Below are 15,183 nucleotides of genomic sequence, written 5' to 3' on the forward strand. Positions count from 1 at the left end.
TATTAAATTACCCCAATATAAGCTTGAAATGTATAATTTATTAAAAAATACAATTTAGTTAAATGTTAAAACACAGAACAGGACTGGAAACTGGCTAAACTTGTCGCAGCCTAAATTCTGCTTCCATAAAGTTAGTTTTTTTGGAATGTAGAAATAATAGATTTAGCTGTTATGAGATTGAGCTTGTCGTCTTGAAGTTGCAAATTGATATTTGATGACATTGAATTTTGCAAATATATCGGTCATAAAAACGATATTGCTCCCTTATCGCCCAAAACGAGCTCAACGCCACTCAGAACTCCTTTACCGCTTACTGGGGGGGGGGGGCAATATCGCCCCATTGAGATAGGTAGAGCATATAAAATAAAAATGTCTCCTCTAAAACCTAAGACAAAAGTCCCTATATCCACTCCTAGGTACATTCCAAACTCAACATAAAAATAAATTGTTGCTTTACAAAACTCTCCTGAAGCCTATTTGAACTTATGATGTCCAAAATAAATATGGGGAGCAGAAAAAAAATCTAACATTAAAAAAAAAAAATACCACAGATATTTACAATAACTGAAAATATGATCTTGACAATTTAACAATGGAAGTTATTTAAGTATCTAATACCGTAAAATAAGATAACTTTGATAATTCTTACAATCAATACAATTTTAATTTTATGTTACATTTCTTTGGTAATAATACCAACAATGTAACAAAATATTATTGTTTGAAAGTATAGTATAATTACATTTTATTCAATGCTTATTTTTGGCATTAAATAAATGAATCGGTTTTTAATTTTCATTAAATAATAAATTATTATTCTTTAATAGGTAGTTGAATTTTTAATAATTGCTTAACTTTTACAATATTTAAATATTATAAGTTTCTAAACTGTAAGTACTTACCTATTAATGTAACTTTAAAAAAAATATTTATTCAATCATCTTCATCGAATAATTGTATATGGATATTTTAAGAATATTTTAACCACCTCAAAATATTTACATTATGTATGTATCATGTATATCAATTGATTTGAAATAGTTTAGTATATCAAAAAGTACAAAGCATCAATACATGGAAGTATACAACATATAATTCATATTAGATTAAAAATTAAAAATGATAGTATTAAAAAAAATATAATACCCAATGCATGTCTGATATAGATAAAAAAATTACAACAGTACAATATATTTAATGTTCACATTATAATGTCACGTATTGGGTGCTAATCTATTATAGAAAGCTTGGTACTCAGGTATTAGATATTTTAAAGGATCAGGTGCTGGATCTTTAATAAGAAAATCAGCCAGAAACGGAGCTGGTAATAGTAATATACCCTTGACAGCAATTTCATTTAAAGGAACAGGAATATTACCATACCCTTGGTCGACGATACAATGAGTAGATTGCAAAAGTTCTCTAAATAAAAATAAAAGTTAAGATCAAACCAAAAATTTAACTATAAGTTAATAGTTATATTTACTTTTTATCCAGTATCACTCCACCACCTGCTCGTATAAGACGTGTCAAAGCTTGGTATCTATTTTCAGAAGTCATTAATACAGCTCTCATACCACTAAATGCAGCAGCTTTACCAGAACAAATTTTAGAACGCCATCGATAACCTGCTCCATGCAATGGTGTTGATAAAGATAAATCGGATAAAGGATTTCCCCATTCATATTTATCTTCCTACAAAAACAAACAAATTTCAATAAAAAATATATTCAATTATTTAGAACAATAAAGTTATATATTAAATTTTACTTACTGGCAAAAAACAATTTTCCTCTAAACAATCATCAATATAGCTTGGATGTAATATCCATTTTCCAGAAGCAAGAGAACACAAATATTTTTCACTTCTACTTGGCTGGTGCATAAGAACGTGAGTAACATCTTCACAAAATATAGCACTTCGTAATACTTGAGCACCAAGTTTTTCAATAGCATTTTCATACTTTTGTCGATCCTATTGAAACAAATCAACATTTTAGAGTTTTTCAAATAAAATTAAAAATATTAATCATTAAGTAAAATATTTAGTTACACTGGTATTCACACTGGTTAATATAAACTTTTTATTGCACTCCGACAGTCTTTTTAACTGAAATGTATGAAACATATTATACATTGATGATTTGATATTTTGATGCAAGTATAATAATTATTAATTAACTTACCCGGGCTTTTTCTTGTTGTTCAGTAGGATCTTCCCATCCAACTGAACATTGTTGTGATGATTCTACAACTCGTTCTTTGAACAGAGAGTTTTCTATACAAATATACGTTTTATTGTTAAAGAAGATAAGTAAGTGAAACTATTAGTATTAAAGTAAATGAAAACTATACCAGACTCTTAAATTTTTAAGAGTATATCAGTATAATATGTTTTATTTATTATAATAATAACTATTATTATTTATTATTACATTTATTAATATCATTAATAGACAATAATACAAAAGTATGAACATTGCATTAAGTATATAATATGAGCCACTCTCACTTTAAAATGTTGTTGCAAAGATTGGTTCTGTTAGTTGTAGCAATATAGGTCAAAAATTCACAATATAAAAACAATAATTACAACTTTTACTATTGCTTTGGCATAACTCATTGCCAAATATTGTGCTTTAGTTCGGTTAAATTGTGCTCAAGTCAAAAAGGTATTTGTGTAAACCAAATGAAGCGCATCATCTAAGTAATAATGAAATCTACTCTTATCAAGTAGTTACCAGTCTTCAGTAAAATTACTTCTCTACAAATTATGATGCAGAAAAGCATCGCTTAAATAGACTAATTTCAAAAACTCTACTGAACCAAAATTTGTCTAAACTCAGCTATGTCTCACGCAAACTTAAATCTTTAAAACCACCTCAGACCCAGTACATTTTTTTTATCTCTTTTCAAGGATTCCATGAGTAAAACTCCTAATCACAATCTTCCTCAAAACAAAAGATCAATTTAAAACTGTTTAAACTGAATTCATAAAGGTCATGGGGAACAAGACAATGCACTCAACATAGCAAAGATAGGGACATATCAAAAAGAAACCAGATGAAGATCGAACGCACAATCACAAGATAAAATGATTGTTTTTTTTAAAATATTTATAAGATTTTAACCAAGACATTATAATGTCTTGACAATTATTGTTTATGATTGCTAAAAAACTGGCTTTAGAATCAGAAAAAATAAGGAAACTCCAGGGGGGAGAGAAATAATTTAGGTAAAGGCTTTTTTAGGATAGCCCAGAAATTTGCCATAAAACAAGAGACAAGAGCAGAAAAGAGGATAATTGTAAATGCAATTTTAGAGAAAAAATAGGCAAATTCCGCTTCTGATTGTGTGACTGACTTATTGGTAAAGACCGAAATACACAAATTAAAATTATCGGCGATAATTTGGCTTAATAAACTGTTAATTATGCATAGGGGCATAAGCATAAATCAATAAGGGTGTAGCCTAGGAAGTTAGATAAGACTACTACGTATTGTGTGATGATGAGTGCATCACAGCTTATGTCACATAAGGGTTATTTGTGAACTTTATAAACACGAGGGAAAACCGTTGGGAAACAACTTGTTTTAAGACAAATAGAAAATACTCGAGTATAAAAACATATTGTAGTTAAGGTTACAAACAGAAACATTTTAGTATAAACCTAGTCTAGTTTATAAAGTGTTGATAATTAATTTTTTTTTATTTAATAATAATAATAATTATAATTATTAAGAAAACATAATAAAATACCAATGACAAGATTTATAATTAGATATCTATTAATATAAATAAGTTCTTAAAACATTAAAAGAACTAATAATGATGATAATATTTTAAACTATAATAACCGTATAGAAACTTCAAACTAATTACTTACTTGCATAATCATCTTGACTTTCAGACTCTGTTCGGGAAAGAGGAATTTCTGGTTCTCTTGATACACATAAATCTTGTTGGAGTTGTTCAATAGTTCTAAAATAATCATAAAATACTTTAAAATAAAAACATGTTATAGTTAAAAATGAAAAACAAACCTCCTAAATTCTTGTTTATCTAAAGATTGCTGCTTAGTGTCCTAAAAATTATTAATTATTAAATTATTGTTATATTAAGAATAAATTTTATTTTCTCACAATATTTGGCGATACAGTATTAGATTTATTATTTTGAACTTTTGATATTTGCGATTTGTTATGAAAACTGCTATTGGACACACCTGGAGAATGGTATGACAAACTTAAGCTTTTCAATGCATCATTTGAATTAGCATTTGTTGAACCTATGTCATTTGTTTCCTAAATATAAAAATGATTATAAAATCGTTTTTAAATAAATTACATATTAATAATACAATTTAAACTGGGATTTGAAACCTTACAGTTCTAAGAATATCTGGAATTTTATGCAAATGTTTTAATACTTTATTAAAAACAATTAAACTATTATACTATTAAAATATTAATGATTTTAATTAAAATAAATAACTCAATTAGATTATTAAACAAATTATATCATGAATATTTACTTCTTGTTGATTAGTATTAGCATGTAGGTGTAAAGATTTATTCCATATTTGACGCTTAAGCTCAGTCAGTGGCTAAAGGAAAACGTATAATATTTTAAATAAAAGCAACAAAAATTCTTAGAAAAAAAACTCACAGTGCTATTTCGGTTTTTCGACTTGGACTGTGATGGTTCATCGGGACCATCTGGTAAAGTATCTATCCATCTAAAAAAAATCAAAATATATAATTTGTACAAATAACTAATAATTATTAATGCATACATTTTTAACATGGCTTAACCAGTAAAATTTCACAATAAATATTTTATATTTATTCAAAGCAATTAGTATAAAAGTATAGAATGTCAAGTTCAAACTATGAGGTTTTCTAAATAAGAACTTAATAGAGTATTATATGGCATTAAATAAATTATAATTATAATATAAACAGATCATTAATTATTATATAATGTAAAATATGTGTTATTTGTATGTCAAGAATAATAAAAGACCAAAAGTAATATTTATAAATAGATCAGTGATAATTTCAAGAAATCTTATTAAATTTTGAAATAAGCAATTGAACTCAGCCAGTGTATTCTTAAAAATTAAAGCTGTTATTAGTGGACCCAATATAAAAAGACGTGATTAGCAATATAATACTCAACAAATAGAATTGTGTTTGAATATTAGTTTGTTATGGCGGCAAATCTAATATAAAAATATTTACTATTAAACTGGGCGAGTTATATCTTTAGATATGATACTGATTAACACACATTATATGAGAGATTTATGTTGAAATGTTATTTGAGAGGATGTCAGTGCACAATTTCTTTTCTTTCTCTTACCCACGCTCAATATAGACAAAATGCATTTACACAGAATCAAAAAATATAAAGAATAATATTTTAGAGGGAATGACATATTAATTTGTCTAATTATTGTCTCAAAACAACTTATACATCATTTAAATTTACAAAATTTTTTTATTTATTTTTAAGTCGAATACAAAATAAAATAACAATAAAATATTATATCGATGTATTATTCCTTCAAAAATACATACCTATATATATTTATTTTTATTTAAATAAATAACCCTTGGCGTCTATGGTGATTGGCATACAAGGAGTTTAAGGTAAACAATTTTAAAAATACAGTATTTACATTTTATATAAACAAGAACAGACTTGGTTTTAATTTCAAAAATATTATTCTCTATCTTTTTTGTAACTGGTGATTTTAAGATTTTACTCTAAGATTACTTAAAAACATAGAAAAACCGATTTTGCATAAATGAGTTTTATATATGTAGTGCATGGGCCAGAGAGAGAAAACAAATAGCTAACATCCTCTTAATATTATTTATAAATCAAATTTGAAAATAACACATTCATTGTTCATAATCTAAAAGTAATAATTGTCTTAAAATCTGTTTTTTTAATTTTATACTTGAATAACTTTTTACTTTGAAGATATCAAAAAAAAAAATTTTTTATTTATGAAACACTGAATATTGTCTCAAACATAATTACGGTATACAAATTTGGTCTTTGTTAAGACTATTGAAGGGTTTTTATCCGTGCAGAATGGTTTTTACAAATAATTCATATGGATGTCCTCTTCACAATCATCAATTATTATTATTTAATTTTACAATAAATACCTAGATGTAAAAATAAGTTGGTAATTTTGAAATTTGTTAATTTAATCATGTAGATAGTTAGAATTAATAATGAAAAGATAATTTAAAACATATTTTATACATTTAGATAAAACTATGAACAACAATCAATTTAATTATAAAAATTTAATAATTTTGTATAGCTTAATGGTTATGAACTTACTTTTTCCATTTCTTTTTTGTATCTGGTGTAACAGGATCGTTATAAAATATTTGCCCATATGGAGTTTCTGGGGTTTTTAAATTTTCGATGAAACTATTTGAAGCAACAGGCGTAGAACAGCTTGATTTCAAACGAGCTATTGCTGGCTTACATTTGTTGGAAGGTGAACTTAAAACTTGAGAGGTAGGAATCATTATTTCTAATGAACATTTTTTTTTTAGTGGTGGTTCAATATCATCCTCAGTGTCTTTAAGAGGTACTGCTAATTCGGAATCAACATCATTTTCTTGCATTGCGAGTATTGTTAATTTTTGAGTAAACGATGTAGAGCTATTATTATGAATTTCATTTTTTACTTCAGAAATTGAAGCAACTGTAGAATCCATTAATGAAGATTTATTTGCTGATGGAAATTTAATCATTATAACTAATTAATATTTTTGATGCTATATTAAAATTTGAACAATTAAATTAATCTACTTTGTATTTACCATTGAAAACAATTGGAAATTTATCTTCTGGTAAACGACGTTTGCATGTAACACATTTAAGTAGCCATTCTTTAGATACAACTGGTACACCCCATTTAACAGAGGCTTCATATTTGGGTCCTTCTGGTGTAGAACAAATAAGATGAGTTGTCTTCATAATGTTGTCTTCTGGTTTTGATTTTCTTGACAATGCATCTTGAAAACTAAAAAATGATTATGAGTTGAAATTAATTAATGATTATAAATGAATTATAATGATCTTACTTTGCTCCAAGTAGTAGTGAAACTTCTTTTAAGAAATATCGTTCAGACCCTGTATAATTGGTGATGCTTATCACACAGTTTTTTAGAGGCATAGAACCACTAAAAATTACTGGTTTATGATAATATTCTACAGGAATTTGTTCAACATTATTATAACAGTCTTCCTAATAATAACAATAATAATTAATTATAGTTTTAGAAAAGTTTAATATTTATAGGTAGATTAAATTGTGACTGTATTGTGACTGTATACACCCAGGTTAAGAATATAGTGTTTAGACCAAAAAATGTTTTTTGTATAAAACTTAATGAATAATGATGTACTTACTATCCAGAGACAGCTAACCATGGTGGCTTTAATATTTAAAGATTTTTCATTGAACACAATAGGAACAACAACATAATTAATTTTTCCCCGATAACTACGTGTATTAACTGCAACACCACCCATTGATATTATTTTACTTTTTATAGATGGCAATTGATGAGCGTCCAAATCATGTAGAAGGATAGTTAACCCTATAAGAAAATTAAAGTACATTATTTTATACTATAGTTAGAAGTGAATAATAGTAATAATAATTATAAAAACCTTCTAATACAGAGTCTAGTTTACTATCTTGAGTGGACATAGTATCTTGTGTTGTACAAGAAGATTTTTCACTAAGAGTATCATTAAAATTGGCGTTTTCTGAAAATTGCAATACAATGTTTAATATTAAATACATATAAATTAATATATTCAACATTTTAGTATACAAACTAAAAATTATAGTATATGGTACTAACCAACATTCAAGTATTGATCAATAAAATTGTCCAATGGAGGATTACTGGTTACAGTTGAAGTTTTTAGTATAGGTTTATCTACTACTCTTGGTTGAGAGAGTGTAGAATTTTCCATCATATATAATCCCTAAAAAATCAACTATTAAAATTGTATACAATTTGCAACAATATTATAAAACTAGCTAAATAAAGATGAAGTTCCTTACACAATTTAGCATACTTTTGATTGAATGCAAGAATTTATTCACTTTATATAAATTATATTTTATAATATTAATTTTAAGCAAATAAAATGACTAGTAAATAATAGTTATTTCATTAAAGATTGATTTGTTTGTGAAATTTAATAGGATGTCAATAAAATATTTGTTTTCTTCTTCCAGAAATACAAGTAACAATAAAACGCAGTCATGTAAAATTGTTTTGGATGATCTTTGAGAAATAAAAGAGCAAAATCACTTAATAAATAATTTAAAGACCTTATTTAGATATATATCTATAGTAAATATTATTTTCTAAACATTTTGTAACTTGATTAGACCCAGATTAATCAAAACAAAAAAATTGATTTTGCCTGAATATATTTTATCTAAGTTGAGTGTGGACTAAAGAGAAGAAACAAACTGTGTGTTGACATCCTCTTAATGTATCAAATTTAAAAATTATAAAATGTGCATTGGAAATGTTAATTAAGTGCATATAAAAACCCCACAAAGCTCAAGATTACATAAAAGCATTATTGACAATTACTAAATATTTTAAACATATTATATAATAAATGATATTATTAGGAAAAGATTTTGAATTATTATAGAATATAAATTATTTTGAAAATAGAACCAAACATAATGACTGCAGTTATAGTGAAATTATATTTGTATTTTTTTTTTTCTATGTAACATGTAATTTGTCTACTAGCTGCTATCACCGAAATTAAAAATATTGTAAGCATGTGTTAAATAAAATAATACCTTTTTGCTAAGAGGAGATGGAGATTCTGGTGTAAATGAATGAGATGAATCCATAGCTAGAAACTGTTCTTCTGGAGCAGTGCATTTCAAATTAATACTTTCAAGTAACCAATTAAGATTCACAACATGAGGCCTAAAATATAATGTGTTAATTATAATTATTTACAATAAAAAAAATAAAGGTTTTTATCTTGTTTTTAAGAGGACACCACATTTTTAAGAGGTTTCATAAAATCAATCATAAGAGCAAGTAGGTAATTGATGATTGGTTCACCCCAGTACTACAGTTATTTATTACATGATAACATTTTATAGAACAATAAATTTGTGCAAAAAATATCTGAGAAGACTATGTTTATTGGACTTTTATCATAAAATTATAAAAACTTTGACTATGCAATGTTGTTTTATACTTTTCATGATATTTATTTAATTAAAAGGTTCTTTAAGATGAAAAACTGGAAAAATAACATATTTTAAAACAGTAAGATACTTTGTTTTTGTGACATGAAAAAAATAAAAATGTATGGCACAATCCTAGTTTTTATTCTGTTGTGATGAAAAATTAGTTTTTTATAACAAGGGATGATGACCAGAATAATTCTTACCCTCCTGAAAAATGTTTAAACTAATAATAATGTAGATGTTGCAGTATTCTTTTAATAACAATTGATAACTAAATTAAACTATGGAAGTAGCATTTACTTTTCTTGAATAGAGTGTAATAATTTTGCAAGTGATGCAGAAAATTCACCGACTAAAATATGCGTTATAGACTCATTTAGCTCGGTGTATCGAATTCCACCCGTAGAAATTACTATTCGTTTTAATTTTTCTTCTTCGCTTAAACTAAATCCACTAAAATAAATCTGCAAAAAATGAATTTATACAATTAAGTATAATATGTTTAAAAAGCATTGTTAAAATTAAAACTTACTTTACAACCATCCAAAATTGTACCAGCTTTCTTTACTTCTGGCAAACTTAAATCATTTAAAATATCTTTATAATTTATTTTTTTTGAGTGATCTACAATGCATGTATAATTTTTAATTTTATAAAATTGACAATATAATGTACCAATTTACTAGTAAATAATGATAGGATAATAAAGTATACTTACATTGCCCATTATTTTTTTTTGGAGTAGTACAATTTTCTTGTGATATATGATTATTTATTTTTTGACGCTTTAACATATCACAGTTATTTATTGTTTCTTCAATTGTTGATTTGGGTTCAGGAACAATTTCGCTTATGTCATTTTGAGAAAAATTGGCTAAAAAATAAATAAATTAAAGTAGGGTACATGATAATAAAATATAATTATAATCAATGATTATACTCATTTTAGGTCATACGTTTAACATTTGATGAAGCAGGTGTGGAACTTAGCATACTATTTTTGACAATATAGTCACGAGTTTCAACTATGTAACCTTTTTCAACACTGTCATAAATCCAAGATGGTTTTAAACAAAATAAACCCCATTGTTGTGCATAAGTAAACTTTTGGCCTGTAGGTTTCATTAAGATCAATATGTTAGTTTCATCTTTCTTCATTTGGGGGGTATATTTGCCACCTAAATAGTAAAAACACAATCTATGAATAAAGGATAAATTTATAACAGTGGAAAATTTAATAACTTGAAGAATTTTCTTGTATAATTTTTTACCATTTGCATCAATTAGAGAGATAATTTTTTCTCTATCTTTTCCTTCTAGCCCAGAAGTAGTTATTTCCAGTTTATAGAATGGAGGACACTTGTATTTATCAAATATAGAATCAGTAGCAACTATATTACATATGAGGCTTTCCTTCCAAACAGCATCTACCCACTCTTCAGTCATAACATTTATTCCATTTTCAATAGCTTTCTAAATAAAATTATTCAATTTTAAATTAATATTAATAAATTAAATCTTATATAAAAGTTCACTTACAATATGTTTTTGAGATCCTGCTTTTCCAACCATTAAATGAGTAGTACTATCTCGTAAGTTATGAGAAAAAATTCCACCCATGTATTCAACTTTTTCTTTTACTCTTTCCTAAACATTATAATAATTAATAGCTTAATAAAAATAAAATGTGTGGTAAACTCTGATTTACTTTTTCTGTAGGACTAAGATTCGAAATACTTAGTACAATATTACGCATTGCCATTGTATATACTGGTGAATTATTTTCTGGTATGGAAATTGCTTCTATGAAACATGTTCTTAAACATATTGGACTAACAATTCTGGAAAAAATAATAATAATCAAATTAAAAATAATATTAAAATAATGAAAGTCCTCATTATGCTTAAGATATAATGTTTACCTATGAACAATAATAATCTATTGTATTCTCATTTCTAAGATAATGCAAAATAACAGAACTTTAGTTAGTGATATTTAAATTAGGGTTCAACAGTGCAACCAAAAATTTTCTGTAAAGGATGGTCTTTAAAAGGATATTACACTCACATGTGGTTTCTTCATCTAACAAATGCACAACATAGCGAAACCATTTTTGTGCGGGGGGGAACCACTTATGGTGAAGAGATGGCTAAGATTCGAAATTTATATAAAATATAGTTTAGAACATTATCTGTGAAATATCGTTTTTATTTTATGATATCATTTACAGGAAAAAAGTTTTGTCGTTTCAAAATTATTATTTTTGTATTTTTTCAAACTTTATAGAATATTCGTTTCTTAGTATGTCCTATATCCATCTCGGTTCTTTCCCGTGCAAAACAGTTTTTGCCATGTTTTAAATTTTTTAGGAAAAGACAACAAATGCGTGTATAGTGTATAATATGTTCTCTTAATAATAAATATTATTATTTTAATCTGCATTAATAACAAACATAATTTATCACTTGTTATGAATACACAAATACAACTACAGCTAAAATTAGTGGGTCCAGGCCTAGGGATTACTGGTTGTGCCACTGGCAGGATTTACTTTAGTTTGAATATAAAATATAACAATTAGGAAATATTTGATATACCAAAAATAAATATTAATATGTACTTCATTTCGTTATAACTGTTGGATAATTTTCATTATGTTTAAAAAAAAGATAAAATTCTTTTTCGTAAAATATCAGTGTGCGTAATAGGTATTATTTTAAATTTTAATTTTAATTCAGTTAAAAATATGAAAATAGTATAAATTGTCAATTAGAGGTAGTATGAAAGAATTTTATGAACAAAATTAACTGAAAATGCAATGTTTAAAATGTATAATATGGCATAGGTAATAATAATATATGACGTTAATTTTAAAATTTAAAATTATTATTTTTAGTTCCGATTTAAACTGGCAAGCTCAACTACAATAGGTACATGGACGCCCATTGAAGAACTGTATAACAGTATATGATAATATGTGACATTCAATTATACATCAAGTGATTCTTACTTAGGTGTACATTAAAAGAATCAACAGTATATTTAAAAAAAATACAGAAATTAGACGTACGTTAACCAGTCTGGTTGTATGATTATATTATGTATGTATGAATGTTAGTTAATAGTTTAGTTAACAGATAACAATAGTAATTATGTCTTATGTATTTATAAGCATTATTTTATATAGACTAATATTAAAAAAAAAAAAGCTGTTTTAAATTAACAAAATGTTAGTATATAAAATTAAAATATGGATGGACTAACAACTAACAATTAATTTTTCTAGTACAACAAATCAGCCTAGGTTTAAATGTTTAATATATTGTAAATAATTATTGGTTGATTCGAAATATGAAATAAATAATTAGTTAATCAGAACATTGTACTAACACAGCTTTATTTTGTTTTGCAGCCATTAAAATATGTTGAAAAGCAGGTCCTTCAAAATTGTCGTAAACAAAAACTTGACTTTTTTTTAATGATTTTATTTTACAAACATCTGATTCACTGATCACATTAGTGGTAAGTTCATGATTAACGCAATCCTATAATATAAATATAAAATACATATTTTATTTTATTGATTTGTGAACCACAAAAACACTATACGTCACCACTTACTTGTAATGCGAGTTGCATAGTTTCAGACATATTTTCAATATCTGTCCTGTCTTCTGTAAGGACAAAAAACACTTGAATGGTATTTTTTTTTGATGACCACATAATTAAAGGATTTTAAAGAATACAATAACATTAAATACTAAATAAATACCCCCATGGTTAAACAATGTTTAAAGTTAAGAGGTAAAATACTAAAATATTTAATAATTTTAAATTTTTCAAACAAACAACAGTCAACAAATTGGTCAAATTGAACAAATAACATTTAGCGGGAGCAAGAATACAAGATTAACTTCTTTTATCATGATACTATATACATTCATAACATTGTGTGATAACGTTTCTGATTATTTCGAAAAGTTAATCTATGGTTAAGAATCCTCACCATGGTAACCACACCATTACCGCTGAACAGTAAAAAAGAACGGTTAAAGTATTTTTTTAAATTCATTAAAATTTTGTGAAACACTTATAAAATAACTAATACCACCATGGCACCATATTATGCCCGTGTTAGTTTTTATTAAACATCCCGCTTTATTGACTGCCTTCAAAGTGGTACTATTGGTAATGTTTCTGATAGGTATCTTCTACTGAATTATACACCTGTGAATTAGGTATATACATTATGATGCAAGTTGAACAATTCCCAATATTTACTCAATCCGCATTTTGCATGTTATGATATTTATAGCGCCAAAGCCTATGTATTTTTGAATAATAAACTATTTTGCAACATATTCTATCTTCTATGCGTCTATTCACACACAGCCTGAATTTATGCAAAACCCAAAAAGGTTATTAAAAAATTTTGATTTCTTTCAGTGTTTTTAAATCTTCACTAGTTTGACCCAATCTGACCAAATTTGACCAAACTAATATCCCTTTCAAAATCAATAGGTAACCTATATTCGCTGGACAATTTTTAACAAAATCTAAATTTGTTTAAACAATTTTAAATAGGTATACAGGGTGTCCCAAAGAGATCTGACATTCTGACAAATGAAATAACTTTTGTTCTAATCAATATTTTTTAAAAATTTCTTTTAAATATAATCCATAGACACTTGCGCTGAATTTTTAGAATACATTTTTTATTTTTTAATACTGAAAATAAAAAACTTAAAAATTGATAAAATTTTTTTTCGAAATATTCAATATAGCCAATTTGTAAATCTGACTTTTAGAAAAATTTATATGGTAAAAACACTTATTTAAGTCAAATGGCTGATTTTTAAAAAAATTTTAAATATAAATATTTTCGTTAAGTAAATTACGATCTAGTTTATGTTAGAAACATTTTAACTTCAAATAATATAGAATTTATAAATTTTTAAGTTTTTTATTTTCTGTATTAAAAAATAAAAAATAAAAAATGTATTCTAAAAATGTAGCGCAAGTGTCTATGAATTATATTTAAAAGAAATGTTTTTAAAATATTGATTAGAACAAAAGTTATTTCATTTGTCAGATCTCTGTGGGACACTCTGTATTATAAAATATATAAATATATTATATTATAGGTATATTATAAAATGTACTTCATTTAGATTTCTTAGTATATAATATGCATTTTTGAATACGTCTTGTTCAATAATTTCTTCATTTGTTAATGGATCTGAATTGACCTTATTTACTTGAAGGCGATCAAGACATATTTTCATATTTTCTAATGTGATGGTGGGATTAGTAGGAAAGTCAAATAAATATTTAATGGTTAATGTCCCGACATCATAATGACGGAAAAATTTTTGAAAACAAAAATACAAGTACTATAACTATCAAAAAAGTATTTATTTTTTATTAACAGTAATAACAGCAGTTGGAAAATAATAAAGATCCATAAGCACGATTATTTTTTTTAACACGATAAAAACATAACAAGTTTAATTTAAACTTTGATATTAAAACACTTAAAGTTCTTATATAGGTATACACGAGTGCATGATACTTATATAATATGACTATCTCAATATTTATAGGTGAAGCTGATACCTAATAATAATTAACAAGTATAAAATAAATAAATAATTTTCATTTTTTGTAGTCTGTTTTTAATCTCATTAAACATATAGCGAGGTACAATATCACGTTGTCATATTACATTTTTTCTATAGTATCTTTTTTTTTTTTTATTATTTATCAAAAGACATCGGCGACAACGGCCATTAGTCGTAAACGTTACATTGATTACATTTTTTTTTTTTAAGTATTTTAAATATGATATTTTAAATTAAATTGTACAATTCATATTTTCTTAAAAAAGTCAAGATTTGGA

At 25.6% G+C, this 15,183-nt stretch overlaps 1 protein-coding gene across 3 annotated transcripts; it reads right to left on the reverse strand.

The window, feature by feature from the left end:
- Positions 1–1,071: 1,071 nt before the first annotated feature.
- On the reverse strand, positions 1,072–13,169 carry mus101 (mutagen-sensitive 101). Of its 3 annotated transcripts, XM_089226786.1 has the most exons (26): positions 12,906–13,168; positions 12,675–12,829; positions 10,992–11,124; positions 10,823–10,930; positions 10,555–10,756; positions 10,240–10,461; positions 10,002–10,157; positions 9,816–9,907; positions 9,584–9,747; positions 8,879–9,011; positions 7,908–8,034; positions 7,711–7,809; positions 7,447–7,637; positions 7,119–7,282; positions 6,855–7,057; positions 6,364–6,766; positions 4,669–4,738; positions 4,535–4,606; positions 4,143–4,304; positions 4,044–4,084; positions 3,887–3,981; positions 2,187–2,278; positions 2,054–2,110; positions 1,775–1,975; positions 1,487–1,695; positions 1,072–1,422 (listed from the first exon to the last, which is right to left on the reverse strand). In XM_089226786.1, exons 1-26 carry the CDS (start codon positions 13,005–13,007, stop codon positions 1,215–1,217), a joined length of 3,861 nt encoding a protein of 1,286 aa, XP_089082912.1. In that variant the 5' UTR covers positions 13,008–13,168; the 3' UTR covers positions 1,072–1,214. The 3 variants fall into 3 exon arrangements, with proteins under 3 accessions (XP_089082912.1, XP_089082913.1, XP_089082914.1); XM_089226787.1 differs by lacking the exon at positions 4,535–4,606 and having other exon boundaries at positions 12,906–13,169; XM_089226788.1 differs by lacking the exon at positions 12,675–12,829 and having other exon boundaries at positions 12,906–13,046.
- Between the last annotated feature and the right edge of the window lie 2,014 nt (positions 13,170–15,183).

Source organism: Diuraphis noxia, unplaced genomic scaffold (assembly GCF_037042655.1).
Source record: "Diuraphis noxia isolate RWA-SAM2 unplaced genomic scaffold, SU_Dnox_SAM2 contig0004, whole genome shotgun sequence".
Lineage (NCBI taxonomy): Eukaryota > Metazoa > Arthropoda > Insecta > Hemiptera > Aphididae > Diuraphis > Diuraphis noxia.

Coding starts and splice junctions, on each gene's coding strand:
- mus101 (XM_089226786.1), bottom strand. CDS start 13,007: ATGTGGTCATCAAAAAAAAATACCATTCAAGTGTTTTTTGTCCTTACA. Junction 7,283..7,446: donor TGGTTAGCTGTCTCTGGATA/GTAAGTACATCA, acceptor TGTTATTATTAG/GAAGACTGTTATAATAATGT. Junction 3,982..4,043: donor GATAAACAAGAATTTAGGAG/GTTTGTTTTTCA, acceptor TGATTATTTTAG/AACTATTGAACAACTCCAAC.